The sequence below is a fragment of the Topomyia yanbarensis genome, chromosome 2 (genome assembly GCF_030247195.1).
Source record: "Topomyia yanbarensis strain Yona2022 chromosome 2, ASM3024719v1, whole genome shotgun sequence".
Lineage (NCBI taxonomy): Eukaryota > Metazoa > Arthropoda > Insecta > Diptera > Culicidae > Topomyia > Topomyia yanbarensis.
Window position 1 is genome coordinate 373,702,021 of NC_080671.1, and position 18,527 is coordinate 373,720,547.

At 35.9% G+C, this 18,527-nt stretch overlaps 4 protein-coding genes across 6 annotated transcripts in view; 3 read left to right on the top strand and 1 right to left on the bottom strand.

Annotated features, from left to right (window-relative positions):
• Positions 1-3,095: 3,095 nt before the first annotated feature.
• Positions 3,096-3,973, top strand: LOC131684593 (uncharacterized). Its single transcript, XM_058967598.1, has 2 exons — positions 3,096-3,355; positions 3,416-3,973. The coding sequence occupies exons 1-2, from the start codon at positions 3,281-3,283 to the stop codon at positions 3,833-3,835; spliced, it is 495 nt and encodes a 164-aa protein (XP_058823581.1). The 5' UTR covers positions 3,096-3,280; the 3' UTR covers positions 3,836-3,973.
• The window catches only part of LOC131684588 (gustatory receptor for bitter taste 66a), a 213,782-nt gene continuing 199,105 nt past the window's right edge, over positions 3,851-18,527 (top strand). For all 3 annotated transcript variants that reach the window (XR_009304665.1, XR_009304666.1, XM_058967593.1), the window contains exon 1: positions 3,851-3,894. Coding sequence is in view for 1 of the 3 variants with exons in the window: in XM_058967593.1 (XP_058823576.1) it covers positions 3,891-3,894 (4 nt within the window). In the remaining 2 variants the exon portion in view is untranslated. The remainder of the gene's footprint in view (positions 3,895-18,527) is intronic.
• On the bottom strand, positions 3,879-4,612 carry LOC131684594 (mitochondrial import inner membrane translocase subunit Tim13). Its single transcript, XM_058967600.1, has 3 exons — positions 4,288-4,612; positions 4,161-4,229; positions 3,879-4,103 (listed from the first exon to the last, which is right to left on the bottom strand). The coding sequence occupies exons 1-3, from the start codon at positions 4,387-4,389 to the stop codon at positions 4,005-4,007; spliced, it is 270 nt and encodes an 89-aa protein (XP_058823583.1). The 5' UTR covers positions 4,390-4,612; the 3' UTR covers positions 3,879-4,004.
• LOC131684589 (selenocysteine insertion sequence-binding protein 2) lies at positions 11,891-13,755 on the top strand. The gene is made up of 2 exons (XM_058967594.1): positions 11,891-12,906; positions 12,961-13,755. The coding sequence occupies exons 1-2, from the start codon at positions 12,083-12,085 to the stop codon at positions 13,400-13,402; spliced, it is 1,266 nt and encodes a 421-aa protein (XP_058823577.1). The 5' UTR covers positions 11,891-12,082; the 3' UTR covers positions 13,403-13,755.

Below are 18,527 nucleotides of genomic sequence, written 5' to 3' on the forward strand. Positions count from 1 at the left end.
TCTTTGTTTTTGAAATGAGTTTGACGAGTGGGTTTTGAAATACCGTCGTCGGTGATTACTTTACGCCAAAAATAGAACGTTTTGTACATTACACTCAAGAAATACGATCACGCAACTTCAAATTTGAAACTGTTTGATGTTTTACATATGGCACAAGTACCTCCAAAGTCATTGAATAAAACTTTTGGAAAATCAAGATTGAACGTGAAATCTAAAGAACTAAAATTGGCGTAAAGTCACCCCCACAAGGGGGCTACCTTACGCTAAAATTTTTTTCCCCAAGATTCATGTTAACTTCTTGATTTATTGTTATGGATTATGCTCGTTATTTATGTGTGAATGCAAATAAATGTAGTGCTCGTAAAAATAAAAGGGTGTGTTCAAAACCTGCGTACCACGCATCCAATAACCTTGTTTTGGAAAATCGATAAGTCCTACAATAAAAAAAGCAAGCCGAGAAAAAAAGCTCTACTTGATATACTTTTTCATTGAGCCTTATGAATTAGACCACCTTGTTTTAGTATTTTGCTAAAAGTAGTTTTAACTATGTTCCGGAGTGCAAAGACTCAACAGAAACGTTGTAATGGTCAGGTCAGTTCATCCATCTTTTATGACATATCCATTTATAATACGACGAATTTTGCGCCAACTCGAACAAATGTTGGCAGCACCCTCTCAGATTTTAATAAATCTTTCTGTACATGAGAAATTTGTCACAAAAAGCCACTTTGCATAATTTGTTTTTCCAAAAATGATCTAGACAAGCTTTTGAGAGGGTCAAACAACTTTTCAAATGGCTATAGTCTAAAAATGATAAATCCTACAAAAAATGTTGTAGGAGTGATTTTCGCAAAAATTAGTCATTAGTTGGACACTTTCAAGAAAAAAAAGTTATTTGAAACAAACTTTTCCTTGCCCAAACTGATTTTTTTAGTGTATTTTTATCGAAAACTAAACCAATGAAAGTCATAATCATCTCAGAATCCAATAAAACTCAGTTTGTCAAAAGATATTGTCCAATTTAGCAATTAAGGGTGTTTATACGCGATTAAAGAGTTTTTAAACTATATGGGGTTGGCTCGATCGGTAGTTACCGAAGAAGCTGGTTTCATTCCAGTAAAGCACATTCGGAATTTAAGCTGGCTTGAGGTTTCTGTCAGAATTTCGAATCAAATAAAACAACCGATCCCGGCTCATTGCTTTACCCTTTGGTCGTTATAACACCTGGCACACTATTTTTGAGCTTTATAACCTTGAATGTCATGTACGTCATGATATCCAAATCCATTGTGAAATATTGTAGTTTTAGTTGAAAACTGGAAAATCCAACCAGACATAATCGTATTTTCTCTGGTTTTTAGGAATGGAACACACTACTCCCGACGTCGTGAATTAGCATTGAACAAAAGAGAAAAAAAATAGTCGCTGATAGGATTTTCCAGTTTTCAACTGTAACGATAATATTTTAACTGCACAAAAGATAGACAGATTAATAAATAGGGGAACCGGGGGCAAGTCCGACGCCGTGGGTAAGCCCGACACCCCAAGACTTTTCCCAGATATCAAATTTTAAATCATACAATAATAACAGGTTATCATTAGTACGATTATTTTGAGTATTTCGAGACACATAGATGCCATATAGATTCATCCAACGTCACAAAATAAACAAAACATGCGAAAGCAAAGTTGATGCGCACTTGGATGTTATTTTTGTTGAAACATTTTAAGGTTTTAACAGCACAAAAGCTTTGAAAATTACCAGTATTTTGCCGCACATTCTAATCTATTCGGATTGTTGGTCAACAGAGTTCCGAAAAATCATAACACATATTCACATTTCTGCTACATATTCACTGAACATGAAATGGTGAAATTGGCATTGCACACCAAAACTTACCACAATCTGACTTCTATTAAGAGTTTAGGTCAGATAGCTTATTCCACTATATTTACACACGATTCCACAATTTCCCGAATTCGTTGGCTAAATGAAGTGCACTAGACAAACAAAATACAAGCGAGAACACGCTAATCGTTTAAAAAAACTATTTTAGGCTTTTTTTGAACTGCCATGTTTGAAAAACGCAAATACAACCATCAAGTCCTTTTCAGCCGCCAGAAAATTTGTCTAAGTGTTGAAATTGCCTTTAATTCGCAAATTGCAATTAACACAGACTAGTTGAGTTAAACGTCAAACTGTTTAAATTGCCTGACCATGTTCGTCCGCATTTTTTGTTGACCGGGTAGCAATTTAGTACCGCAAAAATGGATTATAGGATCACCATTCCCCTTATATAATATGCCCTAAAACTTATTTGAGGAAATCGGCATTTTTGAATTGTAACGTTATTTAACAACCTATTCATTAAATGGTACAAGTGGTGCTGACCATAAGTGGAATAGACAATATGATTGCCAATGGCGTTGGTTTATCGTTTCGTAAATTATAAGGCGAAACTTCAGGGAATAGTTTTTTAAGGTCCAAATGCCATTGCGTTGATCGTACAGGAATGGTCATCAAGTATGCGGGAGACCTAACGTCACTTACGGCCAGTTTTTTTACCTGAATGAAAACCGGCTTTCGTTAAAAACAGGTTTTTGGCTAAGTGGTCACCAGCAACATAAAAACTGGTTTTCAGCGAAAACCAGTTTTCATCCGGTAAAAAAATTGACCGTTAATGAAACTCGAAATGTTATAAATTTTATATGAAAGATGAGTTAAGTAAAACATATCAGTGCACAATTACATACATAATCTTTTTTCTTGCCAAATTGTACTATACTTTCAGATGCAAACCATCAATGAATAGAATAAATTCAAAAAGCTGGATCATTTTTCTAATCTCCAATTATGAGCACCCACTGAGACGTCCAAAAAATTGTTCCAAAGTCGTTCAACACGGGTCCAACGATCGACGTTCGGTGAACGGTTATTTGAACGTTGTCCAAATTGGTCCAACGAACGTCCTTCATTGGACGATTTTGAAACCAACCGTTCTTAGAGGGCAATATCATGAAATGTTCACACCTTTCCACCTCGATCGGATCAAAAACGGTGTAATGCGCATCTTTTACAACCGGTTCGTGTTATGATTTGTTGTTTTGAAATTCTCTTGAGAAACTGCTACCTATCTGTTATAAAAAAACAAGCTCGTTTTACAGGTTTTACAATAATTATTATTTATCAAGCAAATTTCACAATATCGGTTTGTTTGACTAGCAGTACAGCATTTTACACTATTGTGTTCTAAGGTTTTAAAAGTAAAATAATAGAATAATGGATGAAGATGTCGAATTTCGTGACATGGTTCTAAAAAAGCTGGAAGAGAATGGATCCCTGTTAGATCTCAAGGTAGGACATACTCTGGTCAGACCATTCACAAGATACCTAGTACACTAATCCCTTTGATAGGCAAAACTGCGCGCTCACCTGTACGATGTTATTGAAAACGACGGAAAACTGTCCGAGCTTAAAAATAGCGAGCTTATCTATAACGGCGACAAATCGGAACTGGATGAAGATGAGGACGAGCCGGAGGAACAAAATGTCGACAACCGGAGCTTATCGTTAAGCTTAGTGTTCGATTTATTAGACTGCTTGAATCTGGCGTATACTAAACGGGTACTGATGGCAGAGTCTGGAACTAAGAAACCTTTCGCGAGAGATCGACTGCGGAGGGAATTTTTGCGGGAACCAATCAGCGAAGAGAACGATTTTGGCGAAGATGCGAGGGAAGCAATATTGTACAAATTGATAAACCAACATCGGAAAGAATCTCCAAGCATTAGTAAAACAGAAGAAATCCCCAATGAAGAAAGTACAACTTCTTAATGATTACTTGCTTCACCGTCAGGCAACATAAACATTCCCAGAATTTAGGCTTCATATGTGTAAGTTTTATTTTCTTATGATTTTTTTAATCTAAGTTTCTTTACATATATGTAAATGTATTTTTATTTTCCTTGGTAATTGTTTTGCCTATTAATTTATTTCGGGAAATCTATCCTTTGTACTGCTCTTTCTGTATACGTTGGGTGTAAGTCCGGGAAACTAGGTTCCATGAATCCATATACCTATCCATACACATTGCGATGCATTTCTGGAAAGGAACTGTGCGTTAGTGTATCAAATTGATTTAATAAATAACGTGATTCACCTGTTCGGATCCATCCAACTCCGTCCCTGGCTTGGATATACACTTTTTGAAGCATTTTTCAGTCATTTTCTACGATTAATACGCTGAAGCAAACGCAAATCATTCAAAGTAATATTGGAATACTTACCGAGAGTAATTCCTGGGCGTTAGCAAGAGCTATCTGCTGTTTTACCTGGATCATTAGTTCATCTTTTTGTCCCGATGACAGATTATCCAGAGACATTTCCATCTCTCGTTTCTCTCTATCGAATTATTTCAGGTTGCAAATGCACGTCGCCGTAAATCTTTATCAAGCGCAGGTAGGCGAAAGAAAAACACTCGTTTTTTTTCAAAGTTTAATATTTAAACCCAATCTCATGTAAATGCCTTCCTGGGGTTGTGTAATCTTCGACGGATAACACCGGACCATGCGAGAAGCGATTGTTTCGATTCAGATGCCAAACTGTCACTTTAGCATGCATCAAATGACATTAAGGTAGCTGCCGGTCAGGTTAACACACTACTTTGGTTCTTTTAGGTTTTGAGTTATTAAAACTGTGAACCATTTTTTTGTCGCCCTCTTGGGGCCGTACACTATTTACATACGGATTTTTACAACTTTTTAATCTACCCATCCCCTCCAGTTAAGATTTCGTCGATTTCGTAAGATTTTGATGAACTACCCTCCCCTCTACGTAAGATTCTGTCGTGAACTTCTTAATTGAAAAATCACATTGTTAATTCATTAAATAATAAGATAGCGAAAACGATACATATAGAATTATTACAAGAACACTGGCAGATATTCAGAAATTCCTATTTGGTCCACATGATCTGCTTCGCTATATTCCACTTCCTTTAAATCTATTTTCTTGAGAATGTATTGTGGTTATCACTGGAAATTAGCAAAAACATCGAAAAAACAAGATTGCGTAACCAACGACACGACCTGAAACTTGATGAAATATTGTGAAGAAAAAATGTGCGAGTCTTTTACCGCCAGTTATCAGCACATTGAGTGATCCCTTGATTCAAGTGAAAAAAGTATTTTTAGCAACACTTCATTGTTTATAGATTTTTAGTGGCTCTATATAAACCATGTTATGTTTACAAAACCAACCGCCTAGTTACTGAAAAAACGAATTCAAAAGTGCTCTGTGCGGGCTATCTCCCGATGTGCAGGCTCAGGTCCGTTTACAACTTCCAAAGATTGTAAAATATATCTAGCCAACTATTAGGGCCATTCATAAATTACGTAAAGCCTTGGGGGGGGGGGGGGGAGAGGGTCCCACAAATTGTGACATGTTGTTACATATACACGTAAAAGAATTGTGCATGTTTGATTCTATAAATTATGTCTTCATTTTTAATCGATAAAAATTCTTCATTGTGAACCAAGGAATTTATTAAACCAAACTTATTTTTTTGGTTAGATCAACCAAAATATATTTTGAATCAATCTTACAAATTTTGTTATCTGTGCTTTTCGAAGATCGACAAAATTATTGTTTGTTCCAAACAAATCAGTGATTCTAACAAAAGCATGCAGCTGATTGATTCAAAAGGACTGAATGCATTACATCAATAGTCCTTGTTGAATTGAAATAAATAAAAAATAAAAGTTGCTACGAAGAAAACTTTTTCCACGTACGTCAATGTTGGAGAAATTCGCTATTTTTAAATCAGGGAATTCAGATTTCGTAAATTCTTATAGTGCTCAGATTTTCCGGACTCGAAGAGTGCAAGTGCAGCTTGAAAATAATCATGATGTCGCACAAAGGTTAGTGAATAAATTAAGTCGAATGCACACGGTGCGTTTTATGGTGCCTTCCTCTATTCCAGGACTCAAACAATACACCCTGTGTGGCTTAAAAACGACAATCGCAGAACTGAAAACACGTCACCGCACCAGAGATAAATAATACCCGTTCGAGAGGGCAGTTTCCTGTACTTCACCATCTCTGGTCCAACAGGAAGACAGCGTATTCGTGCGCCTTCTGCAATCTTTTTGGAAAATCCGAGACTCTGAAGCACTACATTATAGCGCACATCTGGAACAAATCACGCGCACGGCCAAAGGTACCACATAAAGGGACGGTGATTGGAATCGTATGCGCTGCATGTAATAAAATTTCATTTCATTCCAAGCAAACCTACTCCGGAACAGGTTTGGAATCCCTTATGGATTCTCGCTCAAATGCAGCAAACGATTGAGTCGGAATCGGTTGTTACCTTTGAGCTGGAACTCATAATGAATCCATTCAGAATTCCAAACCGATCCCGGAATGGGTTTGACTGAGTCATACTGAATCCATTCAGGATTCCGAAGCGGTTCCAGAATGATTTGACTGCGTAAAATTAATGCGTTTGTAGCCTGTTTTTAGAAAAAGGCCAATAAGTCAATGGCAAGTATTTACTTTGTGAGGTTCATTTCTCGACAAACATATGATTACGGCCAAAAAGCCAGCTGTCAAAATCCACTTTGAATGGAAATTCCAGACAAACTGTTGTTAGTCGAACACAGTTCACAACAGTTTATGAAAGAGAAAACTTTTCTCTTTCGTTTACTACCAACATCTGTGATTGACGTGTAACGGTTTGTCCGGAATTTCCATTCAAAGTGGATTTTGACAGTTGGCTTTTAGGCCGTAATCATATGTTTGTCGAGATTTGTACTGATGTTATCTGTTCTCAGCGAGTAATGGTTTGTTCTAAATTTGTCACCATGACAGTTGGTCTTTGGTTCCTATTAAAGAATAGGCATATTTTATATACAACAAAATTGGTTTTGCTTCAATATTTGCTATGCATTGATTCAAATATTTGTTATGTTTAAAACAATAAAAGATATTATTTGATTTAACAAAAATGTTTTTTGTATTGAACATTTGACATGCATTGATCCAAATATTTTATTAGTTTTATTCAACAAAATGAGCTCATTGATTCAACAAAGTTGTTTGTTGTTTCGATTGTTGTTATGATAAAATCAAAAAAAAAATTTGTTGGTCCAACTATTTTCCATGTTTGATCCAATAAATTATTCAGAATTATTTCAACAATTGTTTTATTTATATAAACATGTATTTTTTATTGAACACAGAACAACTTGGTAAATTTATTATTTCAACCCTCATATTATTTGACATTAAAAATTATTTTTCTGCGAAGAGAGGGGAAGTAAGCTAGAACGTTACGTAACATGTTTTTACTGAAGGAAAAAAATATTTTTTAAGAATTTGTTACGTAATAGGGGAGGGGGGATAGTGAAATTTGTAACATGAGGGAGTCAATTTTTGCGTTACCATATATATGAATGGTCCTTTAATGTCAGATCGGCACACTCAAAAAATAAATCACTTTAAATTCATGTGAATAAACACGTACTTGGATATTTTTAAATTCCAACATACATCATGTGATTCATATAAGCACCATGTGGTAGTAGCCAGCGATGCCAACCGTCCAGTTTAAACTGGATTCTTACAGTTTTTTTTACAACATCCAGTCAAAGGGACAATTGGAAAAATCTTGCAGTATTTTGAAATTTGAGCCAGTTTTATCCAGTTTTTTTATATATTTATTTGGATTTTTTCTCACAATTTGTAACTTGATTCATAGAATTTTCAAACAAGCCATGGGATGATGCCGAGTGCCCCAGAATAAGATTTTACTCCATCGCACAGTGGGACGGAATCAAAAAAAGCCGGACATTGATATTTGCGACGAAACTATTGGTTATGGCACTTTGATGTCTTCGGAAAGGTTTCTTCATTTTTTAAGCAGTTTAATATAATGTTTGAAATTTTTTATTTAAGGGGGTATATACGCAGATAAAAAAATAACTTTGCAAGTTGTCAAAATTGATAGTCATGTATGGAAAGTTTGTAGACGAAATGATTTTATGAAACTTTGTTGAAGTAGCAAAATGGCTATCTGTTAAGCGAAAAAAGTTATTGGGTGAAATTGAAGTACATGTCGGAATACCCCCTTAAGAAGTGTTTTTTCATTGTAACTTTTTTATTTGATTTTTTACAGTTTCTCAATGTTCTAGAAAGTTGTTGATGCTTTCAAAATACACCTTTTTGTGGAATAGACCAACTCGCTATCTCTTCGTTTTTGAGGGTGTATGTCTGGTTTTTTGTTTTTTTTTGGGCTAACTTTAAGGGGCTATGGTTTGTAGAGTAGCACGTAGTAGCAGCTAAATTTATTTTTATGATGTTCAGCAAGAAATACCCTATTGATACATATATAAATCATAGCGGGATCTAAAAGGATCCTTGGAATAATGTGGGGTAGAATAAACTAGCGTTTAAATAAATTATTGTATTATGAAGCATGAAAAATAAACTATTATGTGAAATTAATAAACATTTGAAATATTATAGTTCATTCCATATATTCCGACATCCAAAATTATTTTTTTTTGTTATTAACATGCTCATAAGTCATCAGTGTCCTGCCAATTATCTTCTTCGGCATTGGGTGAACAAGGTAGTAATTTAACCGAGTATTCTAAGCAACGAAATACCTTGTTCATCCAATGACAAAGAAGATAATTGGCAGGACACTGATGACTTATGAGCATGTTAATAACAAAAAAAAATAATTTTGGATGTCGGAATATATGGAATGAACTATAATATTTCAAATGTTTATTAATTTCGCATAATAGTTTATTTTTCATGCTTCATAATACAATAATTTATTTAAACGCTAGTCTATTCTACCCCACATTATTCCAAGGATCCTCTTAGATCCCGCTATGATTTATATATGTATCAATAGGGCATTTCTTGCTGAACATCAAAAAAATAAATTTAGCTGCTACTACGTGCTACTCTACAAACCATAGCCCCTTAAAGTTAGCCCAAAAAAACCAAAAAACAGACATACACCCTAAAAACGAAGAGATAGCGAGTTGGTCTATTCCACAAAAAGGTATATTTTGAAAGCATCAACAACTTTCTAGAACATTGAGAAACTGTAAAAAATCAAATAAAAAAGTTACAATGAAAAAACACTTTTTAAGGGGGTATTCCGACATGTACTTCAATTTCACCCAATAACTTTTTTCGCTTAACAGATAGCCATTTTGCTACTTCAACAAAGTTTCATAAAATCATTTCGTCTACAAACTTTCCATACATGACTATCAATTTTGACAACAACTTGCAAAGTTATTTTTTTTATCTGCGTATATACCCCCTTAAATAAAAAATTTCAAACATTATATTAAACTGCTTAAAAAATGAAGAAACCTTTCCGAAGACATCAAAGTGCCATAACCAATAGTTTCGTCGCAAATATCAATGTCCGGCTTTTTTTGATTCCGTCCCACTGTGCATCGTAACCTGAACTCTTTTTATACCACTTGTGAGTAAAACGGTTCGGGAATGTACGAATGATTCGATTTCAAATGATTTTTACTCAAACATAAAGGTGGCAGTACATTATGTCTAACATTTTGATGAACATTTGTTGAATTCTCAGCTAGGTGCTATAGTGATATCTAGAGAAAGATTTAAGCGCATCCTTAAGTTTAGCAAATGGTCATAAATTTAGGATTTTGTCGATGTGTAGATTGAAACCTTCAAAACACTAAAATTCTATTACAATTAAATTGGAATATTTTAATATTTTTTTTTTAATTTGGACAACAATATCATCGAATCAAATTTTCAATAAAAGGTATGGAACATACTTTTTGCTTAAAATTACGTTCATTTAATCGTTGACTTTCTCGAGCATCCAGTTTTTCCAGTTTTTTTTTCATGAAAGGTTCCAGTTTTTTTGAAAAAAAAAATGTTGGCAACGCTGGTAGTAGCTATGTGATTGATACATAATCTTCAAGTGATGCGAATATTATAGTCTAAGCGCAGTTTACGTGCATTTCCTATGTGAAAAAATGAAATGACAGTGTGATTAAGAATTTGTTGAATGCAGGACATAAACCTTTGCAAATACGCTGCTGAAAGTATAACTTACTTGTTATATAACATGTCGTTCAAAATGTAATGAGTATCTTAGTATACCATTTCTTACGATTGCCTAAAGGCCTTGCTACTATTATGAAGTTTCGGATTAGTATTGCTTGTAGTCGATATTTCTTCGTGCACATTACTTATGTCCCCCGCTGTTGGTTCGGGTTGTTTTGCTCGTTCTGCTGCAATCTCGATCCGCACTATTGTATGTTCTTCGGTTGTTTTCATCGGTTTCGATTTGGTTGGGTAAGCTAACACTTTTTCACTTTTGTCGTTTGCAGATTGGTTAGGCTTCGATAACAGTTTTTGTTCATATTGTTTTTGCAAATTGGTTGGGTTTCACTGAACTACCACTTTTTCACTTTTATTGTTGCAGATTGGTTAGATTTCAATAACAGTTTTTGTTCATATTGGCTTTGTAGGCTTCGGCCCTCTTGACAACGGTCGCCATGAAATATGTTTAAATCTTCGCGGAACGAGATGCAACTTGGATGGGTGACTTAGTTAGATTTTGCAAAGAAAAAAATGTACCGAATGATTTCTTAACTCAATGGCTTGATAGCCGATTGTCGGACTGGATGTACATCCGTCGAGTCGGGTCAGACCAAAAATAATGAGTGTCGTTTATTATCCAAATTCTCCTTATATACCCGTTTTCGGGTTCTAATGCTAGCTGACAATTAGTCTTCCTTGAAGCTAAAAAAGAGACATAAAATGAAGCGAGGACTAAACTTGCTTACCTTGCAATACTGAATTTATTGATTGTTTTTAGGCTACGTCGCTGTGCACCGAGGCAAGCGCTGGCTCGGTGCAAAGCGGGAAAAACTGTTCCTATCGTATGTAACTTGAGATTGCAGGTGTACTGTCTTATTTATTGCGTTTGGTCGGGAAGCAAGCCAAGCGCTGGGAGGTAGTAAAGCGTGTGTAAACTAATTGCATTGAGTACGGGTTTGCGATGACTTATGTACTACATGTTGATATGGTCATAGGCCTGTTTCGGTAGGTAAGTTAGGTTTGGTATTATTTGGTTGCACAAGATATGTAATAAGAATGTGCTGTACTTGATTAATGTGTTTATTCGGTTTTTAGTTTCTCTGGTAGCTTACACAGAGAGGTGTATACTAAACAGTCCGAACTATCACAGACGACACAGACAGAGTTATGTTTTCATTCTTTCGCTATTTCGCTTCGATTCCGTCGAGTGCTAATCTCCGGTGAAAAACACAATAGAACTCAAAAGAGTTTATAACCTCTTCTAGTGTGAATTTATTCTGAGTTCCAACTGTGATGTTTATCGTACGTATAGCTCTGAGATGACCATCTCCGAATTTGCTTGAAGTAAAATACAGTTCACACTCTTGAAACAATCGCATGGCAGAACATTTTCCGGATACCTTCCGGATTTAAAGCGAAAATTTGAAAAGAATGAAGTTGGCCTAACAACACGAAGGTTATCAACACTTTTTAACTTGTAAGGCATATTGTGACTCCAGCTCCTGAACAGAACAATGTACCACCAAGAGCCAAGGAAATAAGAAATTTTTCTTATTGATTTAATTTTTGATAATTTTTTTATGATATAACGTATGAAAGTACAAACTCTTCCTCCTCTTCAGATAAGTATTTGTGAGATATTTTAGAACTCCTTCCTTATGCCCTTACGTAATTAGCGTACACGCAGTTTTCAGATCTGGGTATCGGGAGTTGAGTGTGCATCCCGAATATATTTTGTTCTCGGGTATCTGCATAGTATGAAATGTCATTTGACAATAAACCAATCGAAAACGAAACAAAAATTTAATCGATTTTGTTTACCACCGAGCCCAACAATTCCAGTGTCTGATTAAATTTTGAGCTTACATTTTCTCAAAATACTATCGTTAAATTTATCGTAACTTGTGTATTAAATCACTAACGAAATGTCGTAATTCGTAATAGTTACCGTGCACCGATTGAGATATGAACCAACACGTGAATGGGGCCATATTTTTGTCGGCGGGTGGCCCTTCTGGCACCAATAGTAACAGCACCACCGCCCAGGTGCCATTGTCCGATCTGGAAAAATCCTCTGCAAGAAAAGCTCGCAAGGAGGCGGAGAAACAGAAAAAGCAAGCAAAAAAGTATGAGGAACAACTGAAGAAAATTCGTGGTCCAAAGAGCCAGAAAATTCAAATAATCGACGAAAGCTTCCTGGAGAAGTACAATCATGCTCAATCGTTACCCCCTGGGCCCAGCCTGAAGACGAAGAAACGTTCCAAGAAAACTCCCAGCGATTTGGTGCAGATTAATTTATCGGATTGCATTCGGGACCGTTTATCGTTGGTGGAGAAGGGCGAGGGTAAAGTTGGCGGAGAAACAAGAACCGTACTGACACCGGTGGTACCAATTGCCATAACGCAACCGATGGTATTGCACAAGGGAAAACAACGGGAGGTCCCGAAAGAGAAAAAGCTTTCCAGATTGAAGAAAGATATAGTTAATAATCGAAAGATCAAACAGGAAGGTGCCAGTGCTGGTAGTGGTGAGCAGACAGTGGGAGAAGAGCAGGAATCTAAAGCTACGGTTAATGGTGAACAACCGACAGATATTAAAGTACAGCCAGTGCAGAAACATCCCACTAAGCAAGCTGTTTCGCCATTTCTCAAAGCGATCGAACGATGCTGTTCCAATGAGGATGCAGTTCCGCCGTGTGTCGGATCAGAGGAGTATCGTGATGGTTTTCCCGCGCTGAATGACACCGTGAAGACTGTAGATAGGATTCAACATTCCAGAGCATTTAGAAGGTAGATTAGCGACGTCATATTAGAGCGATATATTAACTTTTTAAGTTTTTTTAGTTATTGTGACCATCTAATCACGGACGAGCTGCGTACTCATTCTGAAACACTAGTTACGAAATTGTTTCAGTTCCAGGCGACCGCATATGGGAAAAATCCGATAAAGGCTGTTTCCAACAAACGGTATTGCGTTGGATTCAACGAAATACTAAAATATATGGAAACACGTAAGGTGAAGCTGGTTCTGATCGCACCGGATTTGGAACCGAACGACAGCATCGATCAGTTGGTGGAAAGAGTCAAATCTATCTGCCGGCAAGGGCGTGTTCCGTACGTTTTCGGCGTAAAGCGAAGAAAGCTTGGCTTCTATTTGATGAAAAAGGTCCCGGTCAGCTGTTTGGGTGTGCTAAGCTATAGTGGGGCTGACGAAACAGTGAAACGTATGTTGGAGATTGTCGATCAGGAGCGGGTAAACTATCGAAGTCTTGCTGCGGAAGGTTAGTATTTTTAGCGACTGGCAGGCGGTAGCCAGGGTCAATATGATTCTTCGAGGCCAAATATCATATTCTAGTCAAACTTTCATATTTCATGCCTATGCTCTCTGCCGCTTTACTGTCCGGTATCGAAACAATTTGTGTGGACGTTATATTCCGCAAAGAAAGAACATTCCCCTAGTGTATTACCCGTTTGTAAACCCTGGGTATAAATTTGATAAACTTCCGATCTGGTTCTGGCAGGTTCGTTGCTGGTCACAGTTCTCCAGAAATATCTATGTTTAGGTGTTGTGTCAGCGATACAGGAAAAGTCGTAAATGGAAAGTAGTGTGTCGGTAATAAATAATGTATTGAATATTCAGTAACTGAGATTAAAACTTGAATTGATGACGGCCTCACGAGCTTTACAACTGTTCCATTACTAAAGCGATGCAAAACTGAGTCTCTGGTGTACTTTTTCTAGTAGTCAGTTGCTAGAAATTCATGTTTGCATTTTATTTTACTAAATCGAGAATATTTTGTAACTTCTCCATCTTTGTCGTAGGGCTGAAGACGTTTATGATTGTTGGCACTATTTACAATCAAACAGTGATAAAAACAGACCGTTTAGCACAACGTAAGAGATTATTCAATTTGTCGCACAACATTTCTGTGGGAATGTTGAACCGGAAATCCTATATTTATTTAAAACGCTTATCAACTAACTCGTTACAGCTACCCGTTCATTTCTGATGCCCCGAAAAGGGCGGAGTGGGGTCGTGTGTTAATGAAAATAATTACAACAAGAGTGGTGTGAACCGTTTAATGGCTTGTGCAGAATCAGACGGCTGATTAGGTTAATGGATCACGTGTTAATAATTAATGCGGTTGCTGTCGGTCAACTGCATCTTCCTAATCAATTGACAACGATGGAGGATATATACAAATTATCCAATGCACATCAGTAATCAACTAGTTGCTCGCCAATAGGCTCTTTGCCAGGATGGCAGGACTTACACGAATGAGTTTGTTGGACTCCGTTAAAGTGCTGTTTTATACCTCTTCAATTTTGGGCTTGGTTCCCTACTCATTGAGGGAATACTTTTCCAAACATATGCTGAAAATTTCCATTTTAGGAAATATTTGGGTAGTGCTCAACATGTGCAACTATTCAGCGATGTACCATTTGGCTACTGATGATTATATTGGCGTGGGAGGAGGTGGACAAGGTAAATTTGGAATACTCCTTGCCTGAAATGTATAGGATTAAGTTGTGCGTAGTTCCGTTGAGGAAGGCAATTTGCGTTGTCCATTAACTCTTTGGATGCAGAATGTTTAATTTCGTACAAGTAATACTACGTTATAGAGCATTATTCGATATTCCTAATTTTAATTTGTAAAATATCCAAAAATGTCCTGTTCCAAAGTCGAAAGTTATACGAAACCGAAAATTGTGTCATAAAAATCGCATAAACTAATCATAAGCTGTATGATATAATTTGATTCAAATTGATTGGTCACTCAGGTTACCCCATGTGATCAAAAATATTCACATCAGTCGTTTTAAGGTCAGTTTTAGCGTGAAACTTCATTCACTTTAGAAAAAAATGAAATTGAGAGGGTCGCACAGTGGCGGATTTGCCTAAAAACATGGTCAAAAGTCGAAAATTGCATGGTAGTACTTTGGGTTCTAGTACATACATTGTCCTTCAGATGGTGCTAACGCATGCTACTTTAAGTGAAACACTCCAAAATTTCCATATTTGAGGGGTTGACACATCCAAACAGTTTAAACCATCGCGTTTTGCTCATATTTCGATATTATTCATTGAGCGCACGAAACAGACATTTTTGCTAAATTATTGAAATACTTTTTTTGTCCACGTATGTCCAAGGCAATTCGTGTTCCTTGAACGATTCTTCATTTGGAACATAATATAATCCTTGCCCGAATTCGCCCGTTTATGAGTAATCTTTGATTAAGTGAAGACGGAGATGGATTATAAGATTTTCAGTTTAAAATTTTGAACTCGTACTTTTAATTACTGCTGCACCTCCGGTTGTCATAGCGAATCGCGCAATGCATTTTGATCAGGAAGAATTGTGTATTTAGCGGTTAAAATTTCATCGAGATTCATAAACATGTTCAAAAGTTATCAAAAGTGGAACGCAAAAGTCGTAAATAATTTTGGTCGTTCATATTGAAAACCAACGAGGTCAACAGAAGTGACCGCCAAAGGTTCCAAATTTCAAAAATCGATTACGAATACCATGGTTAAATGTTACCGGGAAACTATGACGTTTGATCATGCAAAGCAAAACAAATCTAGAGATGGTATATGTGACTGGATTCTACGAGCGAAAATCAGTAGAGTAGTGCAAAAGAATACTAGGATCTCCGGCCGTGATTTTTCCAAAGAGCTCATTTTGGCGTACACTCCAGCTTGGCGAATTTGTTTGTGAGAAGGTTGACAGTCATAGCATGTCAGCAAGCATTACAACAAAACGTGGTTGCTCAAAACTGTACCGCATGAATTTAAATAGCCGTTTCATCGTAATAATAGACTTTGGACAGATCCTCGGTAAAAATTTAATTTAAATAAAACTATGAATCTTAGTGAATTTCACTTATTTTCGTATTTTTCTCATATTCATTTTAGTTACTGTAATTTGCAAACTTGTTGTCAATTTTCACTCCATGCATTTCGTCGCAGAATCGGCTTATTTTCTGTAATTTAGAAAAATACTATTTATCGTTCTTTGAGAAATATGTGCATCGGACAGCAATTGAACAATAATCGTACAGAGAGTTTAAAAGTTTTGTAACTATGTTGCATAATTTTTCCAAATACTAGTTTGAAATGACTAATAACATCAATTCTCATAATAACTACATTATCTAGACACCCAAACATCTTAATGCGTGCAAATCAACAAATTCTATTATTTAACTACACACTATTTAAAATTCTATACATTATAAACGTTATTGGCATACACTGGAACCATTAAATCTTCATTCGTGAAAATTTACTTATATTTAGAATAAAATTTGAGTTTTGAAAATCTGACATCAAAATCGTAATCTGCGCCCCAAAAAACCGTGGTATGCACCTTTGCAGGTCAATCAAAACCATTTTCGACTTTTGGCCAGGTTTTTGGGGAAATCCGCCACTGTGCGGGGTCCGGTTTTTCGGACTAAACATATTCCTGTCGAACCGATCTTAATGAAACTATTTGTTATTTGTTGTTTATGTATTAAGGCTTTAACCTCGAGAGTCATTCGCCTTTTTGAAAATAATATAGATTTCAAATACATTCCCGATTCTTGTGTTAATTTTCTTCCTTGGTGGTGAGTATAGGTCAGGGTTATCCTCTGTCACTTGCTGATCATTCTGTCTGCCTTCTCCCTCGATTGTGTTTGAGTCCACGATGTCGTCGCTAGAGCTTTGATTTTCGCTGTTTGGTGCTTTTTGTGATTCGAACGATTCTGGTATAGCCGTCATCATTTTTGTTTATTACTTCCCTTGGGACGTTAACTTGGGATGCCATGGAATATTGTTTGTCTGGTATTTATATTTTGTCACCGCCACTTTTTCAAGAGCACCATTCCACTCGATCAATTGTGTTTCCAACTATTTTGCATGATTTGAATCCTGATAATCTAATAAATCGACTAATTTTGTTCTTTTAGAGTTTAATAAATGTTTTATACGGATAAACCGGTGACAAAGTTGAACGCATTTTTCCCAACGCATTCTATCAAGCGTTCAATTCGTGTAGACGCTCACCGAAAGTTCTTTGAACCTTAACATTACCAATGTATAGTACAAAATTTATTCATGAATGAAACAAATCTTCTTGGCGTATTATGTACTTAGATTTGATCACTTACTACACACAATACGACCTGGCAAGCAACGATTAATGATTCAAAATAAATTAACATTCAACATTGATATGCATAGTTTCCTTTCATTAATCATTAATCATCACTCATTGCAAAACAAAAATACATGTTTTTTACTAAAAGGGATTCCAAATGTCATTTCAAATAAAAAGCTTTATTGCTTTGTTCTACAAAACTACAAATTTGTTGTACACGGTCACTTCCAAGAAATTGTGAAAAATGCACGAACATTTATCATGAAATTGCGGATTATGAGGAATATTCGACACAAAAGTTATCTACGACTTCAAAAATACAAACAATAATAAGTTTCACACTTTCGTTTATAATGTGAACAAAATTTGTCTTGTAGGATAATTAATCATTAAACTTTATCAAGACTTTATGAACATGATTTTGAATCTTTCTCTCTGTTTTGATACGGATGCATGTAATGCCACATTATACTATTGGGCAGTGGCGTAGCCAGACATTTGGTTTCGGCACAATCATTTCGAAACCATCAACTTTGAAGGTTGAACAGCCTCGAAGAAGCTGTCCGACATATAAAAGCGCATACTTTGATTATTTTGGTGACTAAATCTCCTAGAAGTAATTATGGAGAAGTAACTCTTCAAAAAATAGTAAGAGCCTTGGTGTCTTCAGCAAAGTTGTTGATAATGTCATTCTAAAAAACTTTGTAGAAAATATGAAGGCTACATAAATGCTATATATCGAGATGGAAAATAATATTTAAGAAATTGTCTTAAAGCCTATTGATTTCAATAAAATTAGACTTTAGAGACTATCATGAATAGAATGTGAATTTTGTTGTTTGAACACAGCAGAAGAGATTTGTCAATTACAGTAAAATCAGCACAACTTGTTTTGACGGTTTTCTTTCACATATAGTCTAGTATATGTCGATATTCTAAACACACGGAGTATTCACGTCTTCTTCAAAATTAGTTATGGAATGTCTTCCACAATTTTTTTTTATTTTGATTATAGAGGCATTAGCTTTAGGGTTTTCGGCTCTTTTTCAAGTTAGAAAAATTTCTAAGCTTATGTACGAACCCAGGTGGGTTGCGTACAAGGCAGTCAATTAAACAATTACGCTTTGCCTGCTTCATTCAACAAAGTTTTTTGAAATAGTCTTGTCGAAAACTATGCTGAAGACATTGAATTCCGAACTAAATTTGTTTGAAGAATAAATATTTTGAATTACTTCTATGAATCATTTATATCATTAGAAGATGTGCGGC